Source organism: Rhopalosiphum maidis, chromosome 3 (assembly GCF_003676215.2).
Source record: "Rhopalosiphum maidis isolate BTI-1 chromosome 3, ASM367621v3, whole genome shotgun sequence".
NCBI classification, from domain to species: Eukaryota; Metazoa; Arthropoda; class Insecta; order Hemiptera; family Aphididae; genus Rhopalosiphum; species Rhopalosiphum maidis.
In genome coordinates this window covers 23712788-23740424 of record NC_040879.1, presented here as the reverse complement: position 1 = coordinate 23740424, position 27637 = coordinate 23712788, and the positions used below count along the sequence as shown (strand labels likewise).

General features: G+C 24.9%; 2 protein-coding genes across 6 annotated transcripts; both read right to left on the bottom strand.

Annotated features, from left to right (window-relative positions):
• Window positions 1-890: 890 nt before the first annotated feature.
• On the bottom strand, window positions 891-1365 carry LOC113559039. The gene is made up of 2 exons (XM_026964637.1): window positions 1087-1365; window positions 891-1025 (listed from the first exon to the last, which is right to left on the bottom strand). The coding sequence occupies exons 1-2, from the start codon at window positions 1363-1365 to the stop codon at window positions 891-893; spliced, it is 414 nt and encodes a 137-aa protein (XP_026820438.1).
• Window positions 1366-7815: 6450 nt separating this feature from the next.
• LOC113558416 lies at window positions 7816-25289 on the bottom strand. 5 transcript variants are annotated; one of them, XM_026963864.1, is made up of 28 exons: window positions 24766-25289; window positions 23543-23688; window positions 23232-23477; window positions 23083-23167; window positions 21397-21564; window positions 21182-21241; window positions 19086-19175; window positions 18936-18995; window positions 18795-18866; window positions 17777-17854; window positions 17605-17688; window positions 17426-17521; window positions 16189-16260; window positions 14381-14455; window positions 14110-14211; window positions 13280-13384; window positions 12767-12865; window positions 12485-12574; window positions 11898-12011; window positions 11623-11736; window positions 11459-11563; window positions 11265-11377; window positions 10847-11035; window positions 10620-10775; window positions 10249-10396; window positions 10004-10175; window positions 9461-9620; window positions 7816-9389 (listed from the first exon to the last, which is right to left on the bottom strand). In XM_026963864.1, the coding sequence occupies exons 1-28, from the start codon at window positions 25084-25086 to the stop codon at window positions 8285-8287; spliced, it is 4425 nt and encodes a 1474-aa protein (XP_026819665.1). In that variant the 5' UTR covers window positions 25087-25289; the 3' UTR covers window positions 7816-8284. The 5 variants fall into 5 exon arrangements, with proteins under 5 accessions (XP_026819665.1, XP_026819666.1, XP_026819667.1 ...); XM_026963865.1 differs by having other exon boundaries at window positions 11459-11551; window positions 24766-25086; XM_026963866.1 differs by lacking the exons at window positions 17426-17521; window positions 17605-17688; window positions 17777-17854.
• Window positions 25290-27637: the final 2348 nt, after the last annotated feature.

Sequence of the window (27637 nt, the reverse complement as noted above, 5' to 3'; positions counted from 1 at the left end):
ATTTTAATAAATACAAATTTGTACTATTTATACATGGGATAATGGATAATGGCTATAACTTTAAATCAATCAAAATAAATTTTACTGTAAATTATTTTACCAATAAATTAATTTTTAATAAAAAAAAAATAACAAGATAGGTAACTTTCATGAATTTTAAACAACAAAATGATTTGCAGTTTTCGGATTTTAACATGGTTCCATCAACATTTATAAAAAAAAAAGTGAATATGTATTATCGATACATCTTAATTGTAGTGAGGAAAACTTATAAGAGGAACACATTGTATTCAAGATCTTTATGTGCAAACAAACCTTTTTACTTTAACAATTTTCTATTATATCTACTATACATTTATACTTTTATAAGTCAATGTACAAAAAGTATTCATAAAAGAAAATAATAGAAACAAATAAAATTATTTGAAATTTACTTACATAGTTTGTTTATTAATTAACTGTATATCAGCACACTGTCAGGGAACACTATACTTATATATTATTAAAGAAAAACACAATACTATACTTCAAGTTATTATTCTATCTAATCTATTTAAATTTAAAAGTCCAATTTTTTATATTTTTTTATTCTAACCTTTTTACATTTCAATACATGAATTAATTCTTATACTATTTGATGCTAGCATATTTATTGTTTTAAAAAATATGATAAATAAACGATTTTAGAATTAACAGACTTGATTAAATTTATTTATTAATGTATACAAATTTTAAGTCTGTATGTATAAAACAATATTATAGTGTAAAATAAAATAAGAAATTTAAAATTAGCAATCCTTTAATCAATAATATAATTCATTTATGTACCAATTAAAATGTAAAAAAGTTGGAATAAAAAAAATTCAGATATAAATACTATTATTTATTTTTTATTTACACAAATTTGTTAAACAAGACCACGCTTCGGGAAAAAAATTTCCGTTTCGTTTTCGCTGTTTTCTCTTGCAGTGGTTATGAATACAACAAATTCTTGTTTGCGTTGCTTTGTTTTCAAAACCGTCCGGCTATCGAGACAGATGAACATATATGTTATTTATTATTTTTTCATTTCATTATTTTTATTACCATTTTAGAATTATCATCTTGTGTTATTGTTTCAGTTTGCTCATTATGATCGTGATTAATTTTATCATCTACCTTTTTTGGTTTATTGTGAAAACCAACCTCTGACTTTCCGTGATGTTCTTGAGGTTCCTGGTAGTCATGCACTTTCGTCTCTTTTTTCACATCTTTTTTTGTCTCTCTTTTTGGCTCGTTTCTATTTTGATTCGAATTAAACAGCTTTCTCTTAAAGCTGAACCTTTTAGTTTTATGCCTTATGGCATCACAAGTGTTATTAGACATATTTATATAATAAGCATGTTCGTAAACTATACCGGTACCTTTTTTTGAATTTGATAAAAAAAAAAAAATTTTAAAAAAATAATAAAATAGACTATTTATGTAAAATATTTCCATAGAAACAAAAAAATATATTATTCGGGAATAGGTGTTATTTATTATTTTTAAATGCAAAAAGTAAATGTACTATGCTTTGGTGTGCGCCCAGCCTAAACATGATACCAAAATGCGCTCCGACCAGTATAGTGATGTGGTTTTTGTAAAATATACAGCATAAATCATTTTATTGATTTTTGATATTCAATTAATTAATTAATATACTTTTTAGTTGTTTTCCAACTTTTTTCGATCTAATGAATATATTTCTAAGAGCAACTGATTGATTATTTAAACAAAACGCAATTGAAATATAGTTCAATAGATACTTATACAAATACATCCGACTTTATTGTTGATAAATTATAGTATTAGAGTGCTATTTAAAATGCTTCCAGTGTTCTGTCGTTCCGTGAACATAACATATTAATATATTACATAAAGTTTATTAAAATTGTAATTTGTATAAAAATTGCTGAAAAAGTCTAAAATATTATCCGTAGGTAGATAGATACCCACCACTGTATTAGCGTACCAAACTTATTAGGAATCCTATGTTAAGTCACTACTATTTGCACTATTTAGCAAATTAATTAGTCCCTATCAATATAACTTTGAAATATTAAGACAGCCAACGTTTTGGAATCAGAGTAGGTACCTATTCAAAATATGTACGCTCCTACAAATATTATCTCGGAGTGGTGGGGTTTTTAAAAATGTTTTCAAAAATTGTTTAATATCAGGTGTATATTTTGTTAGTTTAAAAAACAAGCGACATTAACTCTGAACTCATCTATTATAAATTTATTTTCCTCTGTTTTAATTTGATTGCATTCATTAATGTTCGAAAATAAGCAAATGCGCTTGCGTGAATATTGAATGTAGAAAGATTAATATTTTTCATTAAATGTAACTATACAAGATTGAACTATGAGATAAACAATGTTTTTACGTGCCTTTAAAATTTGAGATCGTGCCATAAGTCCGCTACTTCTAACCTATATAATATACATTTAATAAAGTTATAAAATATAAGAGACTGTTCGTTATTGCGGAGGTTTGGGAATCTGTATCCTACCTAATTGTAAGTCTAAGGTATTCTACCTTCAAACCGGTCGTCGACAATAATTATTTTATTACATATTCTTAAAATATATTATTTGATCTTCAGAACTATTCATTCTACACTTTAACTATACTTTACGTCTTTACTATAGGCACTGGCCACTGGATACTGGAATGTCTGGAATTAATAATGATAATAAAGTAGGTGTTTTTTACTTTGTTAACAATAAATCGAGTACTTAGCCACTTAGATATCAGACGGCTAGCAACACTAATTACCTATAATATCATTGTTAATCGATATTAATATGTAATTATTTTATTATTTACACATAAAACTAAGACTCAAGTAGGTAAATAAGTACCTCTATAACACTGTGATGTACATATTACTATATTAGACGTTTAATATACCATCCATCATAAACGTAAGACGTACATAATATGATGTAATGATGTAAATGTAGATGTATATAATGTATATTAGTATAATAGTATGTCCAGGGCTGGGCAAGATACAAGATACAAGATACATTTATAACTAATATCTAAATATAAAATACAAAATACTATAATATTTTTTAAAGATACTAGATACAAGATACTTAATATATTTATTTATTATTATTAATTTCTTAATTTACCTTGGATACAATTTTCTCACGTTAAATTTTATCATACATAATTTATATTATATTATAGCTTATAAATGTATAATAATACGGTATGTATTGATCATTAAAAATATAATTTAAAATGACATTTGATACGTTTAAAATAATAATACCAATAATAGACAAACGAAATAATAGGTAAAAAGATTTACAGTCTATAAAAAATATATAAAATATCGCTGATATAATATCATCGTCAGACACCAAAGTTACTTTAATTTAATCTTAAAACGGTTAAAACATATTATTATTTACCTATTGGGCAATTAGAAAAACTAATATATAAATGAAATATGAAACATATTTTTTTAATGTATCTAGTATCTTTTTATGATTAAGATACTAGATACAAGTCAATAAAGTATTTAAATACCCAATAGAAGATACATTCAAATTATGTATCTCGATACAAGATACAAGATACAATTGTATTTAAGATACGTATCTTAAGTACTAGTATCTACGATACTGCCCAGCCCTGAGTATGTCATAGATATATAAGTAGATAGGTAGTAGGTACCTATATCATTTACAGTGACGCTACCGGTGGGGGGGGGGGGTGTAATCCCTCCAGAAATTTCTCCGAAGCCTAGTTTAATAACCTATGTACTTATCTTATGTATATGTAACCCCCCAAGCTTCTAGTTGCACCACTGGTCATATATATTATACTTTTTGTCTAATAGCAACAGATAAGTAAATAAAAACTTATAAAATGTATGTTAAGTACTTAGATTTTAATAAAAGTGACAAGGATACTAATGTCTCTTATGTCTCCTATAAAACAAAATAAATGCATATCTTAAAAAATGAATATTCATTAATATTAACCTTAAATGTTTTTGAATTTAATTAATAATTGTTATAGCAAATATTATAAAAAAATGTATAATGTTTACCATAAATCAAATTTTTTTTATAAAATATACATAGTTTAATTTACGAAATATGAGAATGAATATTTTTAATTTAAAAATTCATAAAACAAGATTTTTGATGAAATTTTACATTAGTTGATTATACTATATGTTTTTAATAATTTTATGTCTAATAAATAATAAAGACTAATAATGGTGCTTAATCCCATTAATTTGTTTAAAACTATAAGAGGTACATAAAGGCAGAGCCGTGCCGTGGGGGGGGGGCTAGGGGGCATGCGCCCCAGGCACATGGTTTAAAGGGGTGCCAAAAAAATTGAAATCCATAATGATAATTAAAATAGGAAGCGAATATTTTTAATTTTGCCCTGGGCGTCAAATCCTAACGGTACAGCTCTGCATAAAGGGACTGTGTAATGATACATATTACATTTTTTATTTTCTACTATTCTGTTTTGTCTGCCAAATGTCAATTAATTGACATAATTTTTGTACTTTTTATTTCAAAAGAAAAATGAAAATGTTTTCTTTCATTTTTATTTTTGTATTTATATAATGGTTTAAATAAACTAAGTTTAAAAATATATTAGTTTAACTAAATTAGAAGTTGAATACAATTGGTGTTACAAACAACTAATAATTGTCAAAGTTATACATTTCAAGATACATTTAGAGCCTAGAGGGGGGTATTATCTTAATAATTTGTCGTTATGAGGCTGGATATTTTTTTTTTTTTTTTTTTTGTTTGTTTATTATTTATATTGAGATATGATAAATCTACTTGCTTTATTACTGTATGAGTTATTTTATTTACCAGTAAAAATACGAAATATACGTAAAAAGTCTGTGGATTTAATACTAAATTGTAGTAAGCAATAGTAATTATAAGTACCTATTATTGGATATACATAAAATTAGAAAATAAAACCAATTAGATTTGTATAAAATATAGTGTCATAAGCTTTTTGTTATTTAAAATCATAAAAAGAACATAACATATTGTACCTATAACAAATCAAATTATCCTAGATTTAATAACTTCTTGTATACTTTTCACTTTTTAAAGTCATTATGACTAAATATATACATTGCAATATTATTGATAAAATTTAATCATCAAAATTTTCTTTTAACACGTATATTTTTTGGCATTGATACTTTAGTTATATTGAAAGAAATGTAATTGTATCATATCGTTCATATTTAATTATTATTGTTTTTTATCATGCAACCATGGAAGTAAATGACAAAATATTTTGTCTTCATCTCCAGAATCTTAAGGATCCAATGAAAGATGAACTTTCAATTTATCTTTCCATGTAAAAGTTTTAATAAAAATCTTTATAACTAAATACAGCTATTAACACCATAAAATCAAAAGGTTTTATGGCATACAACATTCCAATTGATAAATAGCGTAAACTGTAAAGTATCTACATTAAGATTATTTATATTATAAAGTTGTTGATTTGAATAATTACCAATTCACTTTGAAATCCACAAACAGCTCGTTTAGTTATATTTGCTTAAATAAGATATTTGTTAGTTATATCAGACAAGAATTTTTCTGATTAGGAATAAATGTGCAAGTATTCAAACTAAAAGTTTTATTAATTCATAGATAAATGTATAATTTTTATACTTTTATCGCAAAATTTATTTTTTCACTTTTATAATATAATAAAAATTGTACACACCATTGGTTAATAGTTTACAAGCAATAAAAAAAAAAATTATAAGTATTCTTAAAAATAAGTTATAGAAATTCATACACAAAACATAAAATGGTCATTATTATATTATATCTGAAAAAAAATTATGATCAAATGCTGGTTAAGACTAAATGTTAAATTAGATTAATGACAATACAATAAATCAAGGGTCTTACACCCGCAATCCACTTCTTCGTTATTTGTGGTATGTGAACACATTTAAAGCATATCATATAGCATTGTTAATCATTTAATATATATTTTTATCATGAATTTGGTCCATAAGATTTCTTTAAAACAATAGGTGGTCCACAGCCTAGAAAGGTTGAAGACCTTTACTACAGAACATAACTTATTATTAGAAGAAATTACACAAATGCAATATTTTTTTTTTAATTTCAAAGATGTTTTACTAAATTCAATCAAAATGTAAAGTTTTTGTGAGCAATGTTTTTCTGATAAAAAGTAAGATTTAAATTGTACATGTTTTTGCACATAAGAGAAAATCATAACTATTGAATAGACGTCTAAAAAAATGTATTAATTTTTATGACCCAAATGTCAATTATCAAGTTTAAACATTTAATGAAATTAATAGATAAAATAATATCTAAGGTTTTCCATTGCTAACAGGTCAATACAAATATTTTTAAAAATATAAACATTGTTTTGTTTTAATTCATTATTTCTATGTAGAATCAGCGTGTGATGTACATTACAGAATGATATCAATAATCCGTATCGACTATTTTAAATGTATGTATGTAATTTTGAACTGCTGAGAGGACGTTATACCCGCATGTGTTGTTTCTGTCTTACTAATGTAGATCACAGCAAATTCGCGTTCTGCAGAACAGATTTTGAGATGTTAACTTTAATATTAGAGTAAATTTACCTATTATCAAATTTAAAGGTAAGAATAATATCTAGAGAATGTCATATGCTTTTATTGATATTATCACTTTAAAGTGAGATATGAATACTTTAAAATTGTAATATTTTACAAAGCTATAACTCACTTTAAAATGATAATATCAATAAAAGCATATGAGATTTTTTAAAAAATATTTTTACCTTTAAATTTGATAATAGGTAAATTTACTCTAATATTAAAGCTAACATCACAAAATCTGTTCTGCTGAATGAAAATTTGCTATGATCTACATTACTATGTTAGTAAGACGGAGACAACACATGCAGGTATAACATTCTCTTAATAGGATTGGTTATTTTATTAATGAGTAATTTTTATAAATAAATTTGCTCCGATTACATATTATATAAAATGCAAATAAAAAACTTAAGACATAAATTATACATAATAATTATTTTGAACATGATTTATTAATGTCTATATGATTTTATTTTTCAAAGAACATAATCTTTTGAAAAAAAAACATTTGCAGCAATAAATTTAATACAAATGCATAGGTATTACAATGATAACATAAAAATTAACACTTAGTCAAATGATGGACAACAAATTGCAGTTCTTACTTTTAATTTTTGGTTCAATTAATAAGAATCAAAATATATGTGATACATTAATATTTTATTAAAAAAATTGTTTGAGTAAAAAATTGTACTTAAATTTAAATTTGTAAGATTAATTATTACATAATGTGATTTAAAATCACTCAAAAGAAATAACTTATTAAATTTTTAAAAATGGTTTTTCTGTTAATGAAAATATTGTAAGTTTTCCATTTATGATTCAAAACTAAATTGAATTCTTAACATTAATATTTTTATATTTAAACTGCACGGTTGTTTCAAATTGAATAAACTTGATTAATAATAATTAATATCTTAAAAACGCATAACATACATTTTATACTTATGGTAAGAATTATCTTATGCTATTTGATTATATTAGCATATAATACATTTGTTTCAAACCAATTATAGAATAAATAAAAAATAATATTTAACTATAAAAATTAAACATAAAAACAAATGATAAAAATAATTATCTTATTTTCATAAAATTATAAATGTCATTTACACAAATAACATCAAGTATAAAATAATAGTGTATTATAGAGGTTTTCAATCTTTTGTTTCCTGGTTTTTTCATTTTTGAAAGCAATTTAAATGCCTCCAATATAAATGATAATAATAAAATAAACAATTAAACATTATCTACTGCAGATAAAGCTTCCTTGATAATAACCTATGATGCCCCTGGGAGCCAATATAGGTTTAAAAACCGCGGATGTAGTATAATAAATTAAAGTATAATTTAAATTTAAAAATAAAATAATAATTGTAATAGTTTTGTTTTACTTAAAAAGATAAAATATAAAATGTATAAATAGTGTATAACTTATGATTACAAATACTAAGAATTAAATATTGGAAAATAATTATATCTAAATAAGTAGTAAGTAGAGGTATATATTTTTTAATTCAGAATCATTAAATAGCTTGAACCAAGCTTACCAATCATCAGTGGTATCAGTCATCAAGGCATGCGAGTTTGTTGACCTGTGCACGTTTAGTCCAAAGAAGATGATTTATTAGGGCTTTGTCTAGGAGATGGACGTTGAGTAATGTTGGCATTAGACAATCGATTATTTGTTTGTGGAGAGGATAAGCGCTGTTGAACATTCCCTTTGGTTAAATTTGTATTTGACCGCATCTGTTGTAATGACTGCTGCTGTTGAACATTTGTCCCAGTTACACTTACATTACTTCCCACACTCTGTTGCTGCTGCTCTTGCTGCACAATGCTATTCTGAAGTAATTGAGAGCTCATCCCAGAACGTGTAACTTGCATTAGGTTTGAAGTTTGCTGCTTATGAATACTTGTGCTAGTTGTTTGTAGATACTGTTGGACTAACGTATTGGTTTCTCGCTGATCATCTATATGCAGTTGTTCTTTAACTGTAGTTGTTTTTATTTGCATGTGTTGAATACTTGTATGCATTGTTAAACTACTATTACCAAAGTTATGTTGTTTTGCTGTTGTTATTTTTGACTTAGATGGTCCTGGAGTTTTATTTATTTTATGTGATTTACTCGTACTCGGTAACTGATCATTTGTTGAATGGATGTTAGTAGAGTTTTGACTGGTTGTTCGAACATTTTGTTGAATTGGCAATAGGTAAGCATTTTGAAGATTATTAGTTATAGCTACTGCTGGTACTAATCGTATATTTTCTGATAGATATTCGGGGCGTAATTTAGATATTTCATCAGCAGATAAATTAAATGGTGCAGATCTTAAATTCATGTTCAAAAAATTTGGTGGTGTTGATTTTTTAAATTGATCATTAGTATTCAATTGATATTCATAATTATAAGGAGGATTCGATACAGCCGAACTCAGTCCACGTAAAGGTTTCATTGAATTTCCATCGTTATCAATAATATGTTGCGGGAAAAATAGTTTAGATAAAGGTGAAGATTCTCTATGTGATTTTTGTTCATTTTTCATTTGTGAAGATTTCTCTTTGTTTCTTTTAGGTATTGGTTTAAGACCACCTGATTTATCAGGAATGCCAATTGTATATACTGTATTGTCGAACATTTGTAAAGACATAAGACGATCAAATGTAGTTTCAAATCCTTTTACTTTACAGAAAGAATCTACATAATTCCTAATAAGAAAAAAATAATAATAATAAATAATTGAAATAAATATTATGCATCTTCAATATATTTTACTTACAGCGTAGTGTCACATTTCAAGACGATACCACTAGTTAACGAAGCCAATAATATATCTTTGGTTAACCATGCCAGATCCGAAAATAACATGTTGCCAACTCTAATCTTCCATACCAATTCACTAGATGGTACATCCCATACAATTATTTCCCCGCAACCAGCTGAAAATAAATATTTTTATATGTTACAAGCTAATTTATAAAGATAAAATTATTGTTGGGTAAATCAGGGCGAGGCATTATGTTTTGACTTAAATTGAAAATATATAATATTAATACATAAAATAATATGTTTATAAGTGTTACTAAATTAATGAATAATAAACTAAATTTTTTCTATAAAAAAAATAAATTAGTTTTTACTTAAGAAGTAATATTAGGTATATGGGGGGTTTATGGGTTCCATAAAAACACTATAAATAATTTTGCATTTTGAAATACTATTTCATAAGATTTGTAACACTAGATTAATATTATATACTTTTATAAACTAGTGCCTTATTTAAAGTAACCAACCTTCCTTTACAAAATAAAATATGACTTACAAGCAGATGCTAGATAATTAGGATTTTGAGCATTAAATTCTAAACAGGTGATATAATCAGAGTGTCCCATTAAAAGTCTATGACATTCTCCAGTTGTAAGTTCGAATACTCTAACAGTTTTATCCGATGAACCAGTAGCTAAGAGCACTTGATTTGGATGAAATTTTAGAACCTGAAATATAATTTGTAAAAAATAATCATTAATTATCAATTATTAAAATATTATTTTCATATTATAATCTTACCAAAATATCATCGAGATGACCCATAAAAATTCTTAATGGCCGTTTATAGTTCAAAAACCATAAACAGCTAGCGCCCTCGCAAGATCCTGTGGCTACTTGTAAGCTATATGGACAAGCAGCAATACACCATGTTCTGTGTTCATGTTCACTGAAAAATCGTGTAAATAATTTAAGTTCTTTTAGCAAACACAAATTTGAAATTCTCCAGTTGTGAATAAGGAGCTATATTATTAAGTTTTACTAAGTAAAAATGTTAATCCTAATTATATAAAATTTTTAATTTTATTTTGATTAATAATATTGTATTATTAATTTTATTACAAAATTATGTTATTTTATCCACTAAAATACTTAAATGTACAGTAACTCACTTGTATACTTCTAAACAATGTTTTGATACCATATCCCAAGCTCTGTAAGTTTTATCATTGGATGCACTGAGAAGGATTTTAGCTGATGGTAATTCAGCTAAATCAAATATAGGTCCACCATGTCCACGTAATACAAAGGCTGTACTTTTGTCCAAACTTTAAAATACATTGATAGTTAAATTATTTGTGTATTTAAAGACAAGTTAAAATATGGTAGAAGTATTTACTATTCCATCAAATTGTTTCCTTGTACTGATGATGTAAAATTGCTGGGATTTATATTTCCAATGGTATGTAGAATATCAGTTTTTTCCGGTACAGGTTGTTGAGTAGGTCTCTCCCATAAATAAATTAAAGAATCTAATGAACCAGCAGCAACCAACTTTAGATCAGAAGTCAAAATAGAACATGATAATCTAAAAGCAATAACAATCAATAATATATTTTTTTAAAGAAACAATACTAAATTTATCACTTATTTCTACACTTTATTAAAATTTACTTAAAAAATTAAGGTATACTTAAAAAAATTTTATTTTAATACATAATTCTTGTTTATATGTATTGCAAAATAAAGGGTATATTCAAGTATATTAAAATTATTTTTTAATATTTTAAGATTTAATAAATCATTCTTATACATACTTGCTACAATTTTTCAAGATTATTTGTTTAGTAGTACGTAGAAACCAATCTTCATCAAGGTTTTTCAAATCAATTTTAGTGATGTTTATATGTTTTAAACGACGTGAAGTTTCCTTAAATACATAAAGCAAATTATTTTTAAACAATTACATAAATTTAAAACAAATAAAAAAGTAATAAAAATTGATAATTACATAACGTAAATGTTGAGCTGACTTTTTGTCATGTCTAACAAATTTATGCATCATAATTTCTTCATCATAAGATGAATACAATGAACTGGAATCCTCCAAAGAATCCTTAAATTTATAAACACTTAGCTCATCTAAAGAAATAAAGATATTATTTATACTCTTACTTCAGATGAACTTCCACTCAGACTACTATTATCATCAGAGTGTTTATATTTTCTTCTGTTTTTCGATTTTTGATTTTCATTGTTGCTGCTTGAAATTTCGTCATCACTTGAGACCTTCACAAAAATGCAAAACATTAAAATTGCTTTAATATCTTATTTATTATAATTTTAGTATAAACTTATATCAAGCATTTTTGATTTTTTAATTTACTAATAAATATTTATGAAACAAATTGTTATTTTGTTTTTAAATGGAATTTTAAATTTGTTCTTACTTCAGCCGAGCTTCCAGATAAATTACTATCATCTGTATAATTGTCAAATTTTTGATTGCCTCTTAATTTTTGTTTCTTTTGTGGTTTTTGAAAATTCTTTTCATCACTTGATATCTTTAAATATACATAATAAAAATTATTATTAATATTACACTAAATAATTTTCTGGTAATATTATATTAAACATTTAAGATGTTTTTAAAACAATGTATGTAAATAAAAATGAAATGCTGTTCGTTGGTAAGCGCTTAACTTTAAAACAGATGGATCAATTGAGCCCATTTTTTTCTTTTTAATTTTCGTTATTTGTAATAGCCTGAATAAGGTTTTTTCTAACAAAAAAATTGGAAAATTGAAAAATTTGGAAAAAACTAAAAGTACATTTCCAATGAGATTTTTGTATAAATTCACAACCAAATGTGTAGTATAATATTTACCTGGTCAATCATATCATTAAATACATTCAACATTGTATACATTATAAGAATTGAAGTTTTAATTTCCAATCTTGTAGAAGATTGAAAATGTGTTAATATTTTTTGTTTTGTTAGTAAATCATGTTGTAATGGGAAATATTTTATTCTTACTTCAGATGTATGATTATCATCATCACTGGTAAATTTGCTTTTGCTTCTTTTATTTTGCTGTTTTTGCTTTTGTTCACCATCGTTTGATATCTTCAAAAATGTATACAAGTAAAATTATTGTTTAAATTTCTCACTTATTACTAGTCTGGATATAGATAAAGTATTTTTACATTTTTAAAATAGATATTTATCATGTATATAATTCTAGAAATTTAAAAAAGTGTTTTTTAAATAAGCAATAATAAAATCTTATAAATAAAAGTAAGATTATATAACTCTTACATCAGACAAGCCACTCATATTCATATTATCGTCGCTGGAAGATTTGCTTTTGCCACTTTTTTTTTGTCGTTTAAACTTTTTTTCTTCATTGTCGGATACCTTTAAAAATTTAGACTATTATAATGGGCAATGCTTTTATTAAACGAACAACACTCATTATCTCAAAATCTATAACATTTTTTAAATAATGAATGTTGTTGGAGGATAAAAGAATTACACTGTATTATTGAGTTTCATTTTTCACTCATTTCTATACTTAATTTAAGTTAAGAAATAAGCTAAGTAGCCGATTTGGGCATTGGTGTGTATCATTACATAGCAGGTTTATAGATAGGGTTTTGTTGAATTAATACCACTGAATACCATTTTTAACTTGAATTAAGTATAGTTAAGTATAGATTAAAATTAAAATAATTTTTTTAAATAATATTTATCTTATTGTAAATAACGACACAAAAAAGATTTTTTAATAGGCATTTTATAAATTATAAAATAAAATCATTTTTATCTTACTTCAGATAAGCTTTCACTCATTTGCATGTTACTATCATCACTTGTAAATTTGCTTCTACTATTTTTCTTTTGTCTTTTATACTTTTTTTCTTCATTATCAGATACCTTCAAAAATATACATAACGTTAAATTATTACTTTTCATCTACCATTCATTGCTAATCTGGCTCAAAATTAAACATATTTCATGTTTTTTGACTAAATATTAAATAAAATGCAATGCATATTCTATTCACTAATACGGAGTCTAGGTTTAGATATTTTTAGTTACTATATTTTCAAAACAAATAGATAAACATATATTAAGGTTATTTTGTTTATAATCTTTTATTAATAATTCTATTATAATCATATAAAAAATAAAATAATATTCTATAATACAAAAAAAAATTTTATAGAAAAACTTATGAAGTTATGAACTTATTAATGATTATTGATTCGGTAATTATACATTTAAATAAATAGTTTATATTCAGTTAATGTATACAATTATAAAATAAAAGTAAGTTATGTGCGATTTGCAATATACTGTTTACTATAAATTTAAATATAAATATTATTATCACAGTTGTTCTTATCTCAAAATAAAATTAAATGAAACTATTATTTTTTAATTAATTATTTTATTTAAAAAAATAAAAAAATAATTTTTTAATATAGTATAAAATTAAATTAACTAGGTATTTAAGTTTTATTAATATTATTTAATACTACAATAGGTATTTAATTAATAACAATAACATATAAATATCTACATAGAATTTAAAATAAAAGTCTATAGTTGTTGATTAAATCTTATAAAATAGGGATGGAAGATAATTGTAATCTTACTTCAGATGATTTTTCACATAAACGACTATTTTCATCACTAGTAGATTTTCTTCTGTCACTTGATTTAATTTTCTTCCGCAATTGTACTTCATCATTTGATATCTTCCAAAAATATAAATAAAATTAATTTTAAATACAATATCCTATTTATCAATATTAATAGAATAGATAAAATATTTTTTTTAATATATATGTTTAACAAGGTTAAGGAAAGTTGTATTGTATTATTGAAAATAGAGTCATAAAATAATATAAATAATTTTATTCTTACTTCATTTGATTTTTTTTTGCCTCTTGATTTATGTTTTTTTCGGAGATTACGAGACTTTTTCCCATCGTTTGATATCTTAAAAATAAATAAACATATTTAAAGTGTTTATTATTTTCCATTTACTAGTTATTGGAAAGATAAGTTTAAAAAATAAATTTGAATACTACAGTATACCTATTTATTTGATAAGATAATTTTTTTTATAAACATTAATAAACATAATATAATTAAAATAATTTTTATTTTAAAAATTTCATTCATTTTTAACAAAATAAGAATAAATTAACAACATTTTTGATACAAATATATATCATGTAAATAAAGACATCATAAATATTTTTACCATTAGATAATATTTTAAATTGAATTTTGAATTCCTTCTATTTTCTTTGTTTTATTCCCCCATTTATTTAAGTATAATTATTCATAATTCATATATTTTTTTTTTTTAATTTATAAGTTTTAATTAAAAACAAAAATATTACTTTTTGTTTTAGTTTTGTTAAAATAAATGCTAGTGTAATATCAATAGTATATTGTATAATAAAAAAAGAAGAGATTTTCACATATATTTTATAGTTAACTTAAAAAAAATTATATTGTTAACATTATTAGTGAATGTATAAAGTAATCATTTAATTTAAGTTAATAAAAACTGAACAATGTCAAAAATAATCTCTAAACAATGAATTAAGTTATAGATTCTGAGCGAAGCGATAAATGTATTAATTTTACAATGTGTGTTTTTTTTTGTGTCTGTCGTCTGTGTACATGATAAATAGACGATAAAATAACTAAATTTTCACTTCGAGGTGGTTTTGGATTGGATCTAGTTAGTATTCTTGAGAAGTTAAAATTAAAAATGCAGTGCATCTTTTATAATAGAGTAAAATAAATAAAAAAATTAAGAAAAAGCTAGATGTTTTACACAAATCCGATAAGTATTGTTATTAAAATAATTATTTGATAACCGTGGTCACCAAAATTTAGATAGTCTTCACTTAAAATTGTTTTTTATCATATATAATGGGTTATTACTGAATTCAAATTTAATAAAATTCATTTAAGTAATTTATTAATAACAAGTTCCTAACCTTGATATCTAATGTACAACGGTGATTTCCATTTACCTACCTTATTATTATTTTAACATAATAGTAATTCAAAATTATTACAATAATTGTCAAAATTGAACATAATAAATAAAAGTACTTTTTTTCAAAAGCAAAAATAAATTCAAAACCCAAACATTTCTAGCTATGTCAAAAATCAACTGATAACCACATCTGATTAAATTTTAATACTCATCTATAATATATAGAGCAGTGGTTCCCAATTGGTGGTCCGCGGACCCCCAGGGGTCCGTGGTTATGTAGTACTGAAGTGATATTTTTATTTTATTTTAGTGGAATTATTAAACACGTAGTGGTGTGAAATTCCAGGTATTATTAATAAATAGATAAATAGATACACTCGATTATCGCGAAAAAGGTCGACAATTAATGATATAATTAAATAAAATTGAAAAGTAAGTAATCACAAACAAGAGGGGTCCCCATTCAATTAAAGTCTTAGCTAGGGGTTTGTGGCTCAATGCTAATTGGGAACCACTGATATAGAGTTTTGTTATTTTCCAACAAGACAGTTTGAATCTTCTAAAAATTAAAAATTCTACATTTACAATAATAAAGAGTAACAAATAATAAACTGCTTAAATGAATTATGATAGTTAAACATTTCATATATTTTAAAGTAAAGGTAAATATTTATGTAATAAAATTAAATAACTAAAATAATAATACAATTACTTGTTCTTCGCTTGATTTCTCCAACATAGGATTTTTGGAATCATTAGGTTCTTTCTTCTCATTACTGACAATCTTTTCAAAATAAGATAAAAATAGATATATTAAAATATAACACTACATACAACATCAGAAATATGTTGCTGTATCAAGATTATAATATATTATGTAAAACTGGTTTATTATAGTTGAACTAAGTTTTCATGATTGAATTAACCATTACTTTTTTTAATGATTTAAAACTTGAAATTATAGATATGATTTAAATCTTTTTATTATTTTTTCACTTATTTATATTATATTGTGTATTTTTTAGTTTTTTCTACCTACAACAATTTTAAAATTAGCATATTATTATCAAAGTACCTTAAGAGGATGTAGTACCCACATGTGTTGTCTCTGTCTTACACACGTGCGACATGTTTTGATATTAGAGTAAACTGACCTATTATAAAATTTAAAGGTAAGATAATTATTCAGGGACCCATGTAGCCTTTTATTGATATTTTTTTTTTTTAGTAAATTATGATCATTTTAAAATGTTGTTTCAAAAAGATCATAACTTACTTAAAAATAATAATATCAATAAAAGACTACGTGGGGCCCTGGATAATTATCTTACTTTAAATTTTATAATAAGTCAGTTTAATCTAATATCAAAACTAATAGCACAATATTGAAAATAGTGAATGAAAATTTGCTATGTCGCACATGTATAAGATGGAGACAACAAATGCAGGTTCTACGTCCTCTTAAGCATCTAATAATGGGTAAACACATTTTATAAAATAATATTGTTCTAATAAAAATTGCTTTTAACAAACAAATAAATTTTAAATAATCTAACATAATTATTTAAACGCTATGTATTAATGCTAATGTAACATTCTGTAAATTTGAATTTGTTTAAATAAATGTTCTTATGACATTGAAAATAAAAATATTTATGTAAGCAATTTTAAATCCTGAATAATGTTTATAAAATATTAATGGTAATAAATCAAGGGAAAAATCAAAAAAAAATCAATAATAATAATTAATTATTCATCATTAATTCGTCATACATTATATTTCTTTTATGAATTACATTTTTAAGCCAATACTATTAAATAGGTAAAAAAAATCAGCTTATCATGACAACTGAATTATAAATTAAAATGGTCAATGAATTAACAATACTAGTGCAAACGTAAATTTTAAAAAATTTCAAATTAAATGAATAAATATAAGTTATAATTACAACGCTTAATTTGTTAGACTTTCTCGAGATCCGTAATATTATTCTTTCTTCTTCAACTTCTTTCTGGTTACATGAACTTTGTCCTTCTCTAGATGACTTTTCAGTCAACATTTTAATGATTAATTTTAATACATTTTATAGAAATTCAATACTTGAAAAAAATTATAATGTTGATTTACTTCTTCAGACAATTTTGAATTTTCTTGATGACTTGTTGATTTATTTTGTGAACTGGTGTCATCATACTTTTCTCCGCAAAATTTCTATTCATTTTTAATTTAGAAAAATTGTATGAAATATTTGTAAACAATTTTTAGGTATGAATTATAAGTTCACTAATATATCAATTACCTTAAGTCTTCTTGATTCTCGTTCATACGATGAAGTATTGTCTCTGTTACGTCTGATATGTTTTCTTTTGAAATTTTTCTTATTACAATTCAAAATAATATGTATGTTATTATTATTTAACTTAATTTAAAATCAATTATATTAAAAATAAATAAATAATAATAATAAATAATAAATAGATATTAATGTTAAAAATATAATAAAATAAAACTCAAATTAAAAATTAAAACTATATTATAATACACAGAACTAATATTTATTTATACAAATTCATTATTGTTTTCAACTTATTATAATATAGTAGTTTTTTAAAATATTTTATGACACAAAAATTTAAAAAATTCCTAAACTAAAAATGTATTTTATAATTTAAAGTAGATACCCTGAATATTAATTAAAAATGTTGATAAAATTTCCTAAGCCATTCTATAACACCTAATAATCTTTAAAAATATTAAAAATCCGCATAGCATTTAAATTCCCAATTCATGGTCAAAATCAAGGTAAATAAAGAAAATATTTTGCATAAATATGGATGAGAGAGGGGGTTAATATTTATTTTTACTGTTTATAAAAATCTAAAACCCCAAAAAAGTGCAGTTTTACTTTTCAAGAGCCAGAAATTTAAATGAAATACTCACTTTTTTTTTTTGTGACAAAAATAAAAATTAAAGAATTAATTATATAAATTAGAGAGTTGTTTGAAACATAAATTGAATATATTATCATGTTTTTTGTAAATTATAGATTTAGAATTATTATTTTTATTATAATGCCATTATATTTCCACCACACACCTTTTCAAGGAGATTTATAGATTGTGTTTAAGTCTAAACTATATTGTTTTGAAAATATTTATCATAGTAAAAATATTATATATGATTTTAATTTTAAAAATAATTTTTATTATTAAAAACTCATAACAAATTGAAAATATAACAAAATAATATTTTTAAATATAAAAAATAAAATTACAAAATATGGTATTAAAATATATAAAAATAATATTAAAGCATACCTTCTTTGATCGTCTAGATCTTGGTTCTAGGCAATGATCCTCCAATGAAGACTGTTCAGAATTTTCAGTAGACTGTTTACAAATAATCAATAAATTCTATGTCAGTATTTGAAAATGCATCATTTTTAAAATAATATTTACTTCATCTAGTTCTGAATTTGTTAAATTGTTTTGTGGATCTTCAACATCTTTGTTAGCAAACTAAATGTATTAAGTATTTAAAATAAAATACAAACATTTTACTATAGTTTTGATGTGTATAAAATTAAGGCTTTGAGGTAATGAAATTACTTTTTTGGAATTGGGTCCTTGATGACTGGAGTTAGAGTTTTGATGTCCAACAAAATCTTTACTTGTAGAAGGGCGTTGATTATTGTAAAACTTGATTTTTATTCATTAACAAAAATGAAATAAAAAAATATTAATTATAAAAATAATATTAGGTGGCAAGGGAAGTAATTCATATTACAATTAAAAGGTTAAATTAATATTGATCATTTATTTTTGATCCAATTCTCAAAAGAGTATTACATGATTACTTGTATTAATTTTTTAAATCATAAAGAATAAATGCAATAATAAAAAAAAAATTAAGTTAAATTTATTAAATACTTAAAGGATTCTAATAATTGACAGTTAAATATAAATTAGTAAACATATATTTATATTTTTGTTTAATCAACAAAATTAAACTAAAATAAAAATAAGCTATTTGATAAAAATAACATGGTAAATAATATTATCTAAGAATCGTTTTCTAATACTTATTGAATTTAAATAAATTTAATTAGTTTTTCATTGTAGCAAGATCAAAATAAGTGAAGACTATATTTTTAATTAATTATTGAAATATTTGTGTTCATTAAAAATAATGTATATAATATAAATATTGTTTTTTATAATAACAAGTCGCTTAATATACATTCAAGTTTATTGATGATTATTGATTAATATCTTCAAATAGCTAATTTGAAAAATAAAATGTGTAGTCCATAAGATTATCAACAGAACATCTTAAACCATGCTAAAATAAAATTATATCCTAAAATTATATTTTTGAAGATGTACATTCTTATCATCAAATTATTAAATGATTAAACTATTATTTTTAAATATATGTTTATATCTATTTCATTGTATTCATATAATTTTAGGTAAACATAATTTATATACAAAATAAAAAACAAAAAATTTAACTTTTAGAATAATTTGTTGTGTGATAATTTAAAAACCATATTTAGATTTGAAATTATAAGCAAATCTTATTTCAAATAATAATTAATAATTTAAAAATGATTGGTAAAAGTATATATTTTTTTTAAATGAATAGATATACATTTTTATTTAAACAATTGAATCACTATTTATCTTTAGAATCAGCACTTCTTACAAATTATCATCCAATAACTAAATAATTTAAGTCAAATGCAAACATTTCTAATAGTATATTGTGCTTAGTACAATTAGTATGCATAAATATTTAATTTTAATGAATAAAAACTGAAAAATCAACTGATTAATAATAAAGCAATCTTTAGAATTAAAATATTAATTTATTGATAAAAAATAATAAAAATAATGTAATAATGGATAAGAAAAAAAAATGTGTTAATAAAAATTTATGAACTATTAAATGAATCAAAATAAGTAAATATTAAAAAAAAAAAGTGTATAATTATATCATATATGTGATATTATAAAATGTATGTAAGTTTATAATACTATATTAATAATAAATTATAGTAAATCAATTAATAAAATTTATAACAAATTACCTTTATGACAAAATTAACTTAATTTACATGTTTGATAAATATTTAAACATTAAGTTGAAATAAAAAAAAATAATTATTGACTTGTTTAAATTTTTGACAATTAGTTACTGTTGGCGGACAACTATAAAATGCATAAACATTTAAGATAATACACCCTCTGTAATATGTTGCTTAGTTTGATAATTGCATACTCCATTAACCATTATACATAATATATAAGTAACATTTTGAACAACTAAATGTAGTAAAATAGTGTTGAATATATGCACTTTATAAATAATTGTTAAAAAACCATAGTTTTTTATCCAAGAAATTTCTGATTATACTTGAGTAAAAACTTAAAAATTGTTTTTAGTTTTATTACAAAAAATTATTTAAGCATTAATATAAAAGAAATTTTAAATTATAAACTAGAAAAATAAATAAAATACTAATAATAACAAAAATATATACACATATCAAATATTTTCTAATATAATAAACAAAATTAGTATTAGTCCTGATATTTAGGATTTGATTTGCTATTCTAACATAGAACTCAATCAAAACATGTATTTTGCAGCTTATTCATACAATAATAATGTATGGAAAAATTATAATAAGTATACTTACATCATTTTCAGAATTATTGACTTTTCGATTGTTGTTCTTATTTTGAGCTGAATTCAGTGTCTATAAAAAATTAATAGAATATAGAAATAATAAAATAAATACTTATATACTTTAGGTTAGGAGTATGTGCTTTTTATAAGCCCTTCAAAAAAAGTTACAAATTGAAATAAATTGCAACAATTGCATTTTATATTCTTTATAAATAATAAACTTACTTTTTTACATAATACAGGTTTATTGGCAATAACATTATTATTTTGTTTCGGAGCATTTGCTTTGTCTAAATTATTTACTCGTACTAGGTTATTTGCATAATAATCATCAAATATTATTCTTGGATCTTCATAAGCAGTATAGTTAATATCAAACCATTCTTGAAACACCTTTAATTAATAAATAAATTAACTATTCTATTAGAAAAACAGTATGCAATTTAAGATATTATAATAAGTAGAAAAGTTGAACTTTTTATACTCTAATACAATGTTAAGAAGGATGTTACACCTGCATGTGTTGTCTCTGTCTTACTAATATACATCATAGCAAATTAACGCTCAGCAGAATACATTTAATGTTTAGATTTCATACTAGTCAATTTACCTATTGTAAAAAACTTAAATTTAAGAATATTATCTCGGACATCTCATATGCTTTTATTGATATTATCATTTTAAAGACAGTTATGAACATTTTAAAGCTATAAAATTGTACATAGTTAAAATTCACTTTAAAATAATATCAATAAAAGCATATGATATGTCCTAGATAATATTCTTACCTTAAAATTTGATAATAGGTAAATCAACTTAAAAATATTAAAGCTAATGACATTAAATGTGTTCTGCTGAACATAATTTTGTTATGATGTATGTTAGTAAGACAGAAACAATCATGTGACAACGCAAGCGGGTATAAAATTATCTTAATATTTATAGTGCAATGTATATAATTAGAAATAATATTAATTATGTTTTCAATCTTATATAATTCAAAGTGCAAAAAATGTTTTTCTTGCAGAAATAAATTAATTGAAATAGAATTAAAACACATTATATAATATATTATAATACAATGATACTTATTTAAATCTTACTGATTTTTACATTTTTTAAAGTTGACCAAATTGAATTTTAGTCAAACCTAATTTTGCATTATAAATATTTATAGTCAACGTATTCTACAGTAACTAAACTTAATAAATATGACTTTAGAAAACATGGTAACAGAATAAGTAATGTATTATGGTTTGTTCTCATTATTAATTAATTTACTACATTACAAGTCATGATTCATTTTTGGGATTTATCAACTTATTCCATATTGGGATATAACAAGTATAATTCAACCTGTGAATTATTCTATAGTTAAATTAGCACATTTGAATAACTATATGTTATATTTTGTTTAGTTATAAACTTATAAACATAGCTTGTTTAAAATGACACTAAATGTGTATTGATTTAATATATAAATGCATAACATAGCAAATACAGAACCAGTTAGTTAAAATGAATTAACCTATTATCAGATTTAATGATAAAAATATAATCTGTTTTTTTGTAGGATTTTAGAAAAATGTTATTTAAAAGTAATTGTGAGCTTTTTTAAATTTTAATACTTTACATTACATTTCAGCTTTAAAATTAAAACCAATGAGACAATACAAATACATTTACCTTGACACTTTATAACTGAACAATTAAAAATTTACTCTAATATTAAAACTACATGAGTTCAGTCAGAAATTCATTTGTTATGTTAATTTATTTTAAAGACAATAATATGGATGTATTCTTAAAAAATATTTTTTTATTACAATGCATAGTATACAACAATAATTGATTTTTTTACCATGTCTTCATAATGATTAACATATTTTTATTGTACTATAATATACAAACCACTTTGAGCATGAAATGAGGATGAAAAAAATCATAAAGATTGCTTATAAACATAGGAGAGACACCATATACAAATTTATTTCGTCTGAAATAATAAATTTAATATTATTAATAATAATGTAAACAATTAAATTATTATAACCAACTACCTGAAATATGCAAGTCGAGGTGATAAATCTAAGACATTTGTAACAGTTTTCAATTCCTGTAGATAAACAACTCCTCTAGGACTTGTAAACAAATATTCAAATTTTTTCAATAATGCCTGTAAACGGTTATGATTTCGTGGAACATATAGATTCAAATAAAGATGACAGAACAATGGTAGACGCAGATCTCTGATAAATTCTCTATCAACAGCATACTCCCTCACGCGAGAGAACCATATTTCAAACCTGAGCAAATATTTAATTAATACATTTGTTTATTCACTGTGATATTAATATAATGTTTCATTTACGAATCAAATTCTTGTTCAGCTTGCATTATATTATTCTTATCAAACATTTGATCGAGCCCCAATGATCTAAAATTGTTTTCAACAAACTTCAAATTTACATATTCGATAACAGCTTTGCTGTCTTGGGGTGGAGTAAATGTATCTTCCTAAAAAAAAAAAAAAATTCATATTACATAAATAATGAAAAAATAAAACATTGAAGTATTTATTTAAATAAAAACCATGCACTTCCAACAAGGTCCATTAAATCATACCGGTATAAATAATCAGTTTGATTTAAGGTTTAATTCCTATACCTATAAATATAATTTAATTTAAACTATACCAATTAGCAAATTGTACCGTTTTATTATGTATAGAAATTCATACTAGATTATTGGAGAAAAAAAGTATTTATTCAAACAAAAATAAACAATAAATAATAATTTGTAAACATATTTACAAATTAAAATAATTACACTCAGTAGTCTCAGTTGTTGGTAACAAAAAGGTTTTGGTTGATTGATGCTGTTGGTTTGACCGGAAAAATAAACAGAAGTCTCCTACCGATAAAGCTACATTATCGCCAGAGCTAACTGAACCACGCACCTCCAAATAAATACACTAAATCAACGGTCGGCAACTGGCGGACTGCGGTCTAAATCCGGACCGCAGAATGCAGAAAGCTGCACCATCAAAATATCTCAATAGGATTGTGTAATGAATTTATCATAAAGATTTGACGAAAACATTTTTTGTCCGGGTCTCGTTTATTTATTATTTTAATCTTCCGGACTTCAATAGAAATCACTTGTTGACCCCTGCACTAAATTATACTTTTTCAATCGGTTCAATTTAAAATTTGGTCCTTAATTATATTTTTATATACGCCTATTATGATAATTTAATCTAGGTTGATAGTGTCTGTTGGCATATCGTACAAATCGTCTCTATTTTTATGGGCTGTGGTTGTGTTTTTAATGACACTACGCCGGCGACCTATTGATTATAAAAAATCGTAGTCTGGCGGGTGTGCAGCCAAAAAAAAAACCGGCACCACTGAGTCCGTAAACACGATAATATAATATTATGAAGGTAGGTACGAGTACGCGATCGCAGCAATCCGCGACGGAGACGGCGGAGAAGAACGGAGAAACGAAAATAATATCAATACAGCCGACAACCCACCACCCCTTCGACCCCCCGCCAACCACACACGGTGCGCGCGGCGCAGGCACACTCACGATCAAGTTCCTCTGGAAAACGTACTGGCCCAGCGCGACGCTGAACGTGGACCCGGACCTCACGTATTCGTCATCCGACGACATGTCGTAGTCTTCGAGCGTGCACTGCGGCCCGTCGACGTGCTGCTTGTGACCGTCGGCTTCAGGGCCCGGTGACGGGGCCGGGCTCGTGCCGACGCCCCGGGACGTGGACGGCTCAGCGTGCGGCAAGAAGACGGACGGCGCGGGGACGGCGGACGTCCGCGGGCTGTCTTCCGAAATCGCGGCCGTGGTGACGGTCGTCGGACGGCCGCCCGGCGTTTTGGCCAGGGCGAAGTACATTGCGGCCCTAGGGCCCGGTCGACGGTTTTGGAGGACCGGACGGGCGTGTGGGGAAAACGAGACGACGGTGCGCGCCGCAGTTGGAACGACCACCGCAGTGACGACGACGACGACGACGATTGACTAAATAGAGTTGCACCGGAACGTACGGCGTACACAACCGTACAATGTACGAGCTTTGCGACGACTAACGCGGTGCCCGGACACTGTTGAGCCGCGTCGGCGGCGGCGGACGGTGACAATCGCGGGTGGCGAGACGCGATCGATAGGAGACTCGCGCTCGCGCGTACCCGCGTTCTCAGTCTCGATTGTGTTGACGGCGCGCCGTGCGTGCGTTGCTGTTGATCGGTAGGTGACGCGGGGACGGGTGTATCGATGTTGGCGTACACAGTCGATTGCGGCGAAGCAGTCGAAAAATCGACAAACGCGCGCGGCACACGAGCTAGGGTGATAACGACCATAGATAATGAAATATTACATACGTCTTATCGTCAACTACGTCGTGCAAAAGTGAAAATGGAATGCTGTCCATTCGGTTGGGAATCGCATCGTTCCAAAAACGACTCGACCGTTTTGACTTAATTTTGAGTTTTGCTTATTCGGAATAGTCCTTATAAGTTATAAGGTTTTTACGGAAAGAAAATTTGAAAAAAATTCCCGGGAAATCGTAAATACTTTTTGCACTTGAGCACTCTGTATACAAGTTTACGTATATCGTAATAGGTATTTGCTAGGGGGATAGATACATTATGTTTGTTTGTTTAGGGAGGTGAATAAATGCAATAAAGTCTTACATGAAATTATGACTTAATTCAGTATTGTGAACATAAATTGTCATAAACCCAATTTACTTATCTCTGTTCCTATATGTATATAGTGTTATAACGTTTTAACTACTAACTACATAGGATTAAGTTATAATAAATGTAAATAATGTTTACGGATTTTAACTAGGTCTACTTAAATTAAAATATACCATTGTTTTGATTCGTTGTATTCATATTTTACAATATTAAATTTTATGCCTTTAGAATATAGATAGACATATTTATAAAAAGTTATAGAAAAGTCTAAAAACTCTAACTTTACTTCTAGAATTTTGGATTTGATTAGCGTCAAATAACTTCCAAATTTTATATTAGTTATTAAGTATATAAAATGTAATGTCATGTTAGAAAGTAGGTAGATTATGGCTACAAACGTTTAAAAAAAAAATTAATTTTGAATAAGGTCTTATTATTAAGAGGACACCATACCCGCATATGTTGTCTCCGTCTTACTAACGTACATGTTCATCATAACAAATTTTCTTTCAGAAGAATACATTTTGTGACGTTAGCTTTAATATTAGAGTAAATTTACCTATTATCAAATTTAAAGGTAAGAATATTATCTAGACAATGACATATTCTTTTATTTATATTATTATGTTGAAGTGAGTTATGAATATTTTAAAGTTGTAATATTTTACATAACTATAATTCACTTTAAAATAATAATGACAATAAAAGCATATGTCATTGTCTAAATAATATTCTTACCTTTAAATTTGATAATAGGTAAATTTACTCTAATATTAAGGCTACCTAACAACCTAACATCACAAAATGTATTTTGCTGAACGAAAATTTGTTGTGATGTACGTTAGTAAGACAGAGACAACACATGCAGGTATGGTGTCCTCTTAATGCGTTTCCACAGTAATATCATTGATTATAAATACATACTTTATCAATCAATGGTAATATGAAAAGTTGAATACAAGTTGCTAAATAATCGGTATACACTCGTATTTATGTGTCTTTTTTTGTTAATACATTATTTTACACGGTGTAGTAAAAATGTATTATTATTATCGATAGATTTATTTGTATTTTTTAAACACTCTTCTTGTTAACAACCTTATAATCCTATTATTAAGTTTCTGAGTAGGTACAATCTAAATTTTTTTTTAATGAATAGAATGCTTTATATAGTTATATATATATACCGTCTATATTTAGATTATATTTATATTAAAAACTATAATTATAATAAAAAAAATTAATAATTGGGCTGAAAGTAGGTACTTTCAAAATTATATACCATGTGCCACATACAAATAACAAAAATAGAAAATAAAAAATAAAAAATAAAAAAGCTTAATTTTAATAATTTGTAACTAAAATAAAATATAACTCACTCACAATTCATTTTTATGTTTATTGTAATAGTGCGTCAATTTTGTACTTACTAATTTATTTACTTTACTATATTATGAATTTTAATCGAGGCTTCAACCCCCGCTACCAACTGTTTGAAATTACTATTGATAATTTGATAATACAAATAAATAATAATGCATTTAGAGAATATGGAAACAAATATGTATTTAACTTAGAAAAGATTATGTTATACATTTATAATAGGTTGACTAGTTAATTTTAAAGAACATTTAAAATATTTAATGTTGTTCGTTTTATTCTTATAGATACTATAATAAAAAATAATTAAAACCCTTTAGACTAATTTCATTTCACTTTATCATCTTGCAATATTATATTTGAATATG

Bases quoted from the DNA above. Each gene is read 5' to 3' on its own strand.
- LOC113559039 (XM_026964637.1), bottom strand. From the start codon at position 1,365: ATGTCTAATAACACTTGTGATGCCATAAGGCATAAAACTAAAAGGTTC. The intron at 1,026-1,086 runs GTAATAAAAATA...CTGTCTCGATAG, and splicing joins AAGATGATAATTCTAAAATG to CCGGACGGTTTTGAAAACAA.
- LOC113558416 (XM_026963864.1), bottom strand. From the start codon at position 25,086: ATGTACTTCGCCCTGGCCAAAACGCCGGGCGGCCGTCCGACGACCGTC. The intron at 12,575-12,766 runs GTAAGAGTTATA...ACATTTTTGAAG, and splicing joins ATATGAGTGGCTTGTCTGAT to ATATCAAACGATGGTGAACA. The intron at 12,012-12,484 runs GTAAGAATAAAA...GTATATTTAAAG, and splicing joins ATGATAATCATACATCTGAA to ATATCAAGTGATGAAAAGAA.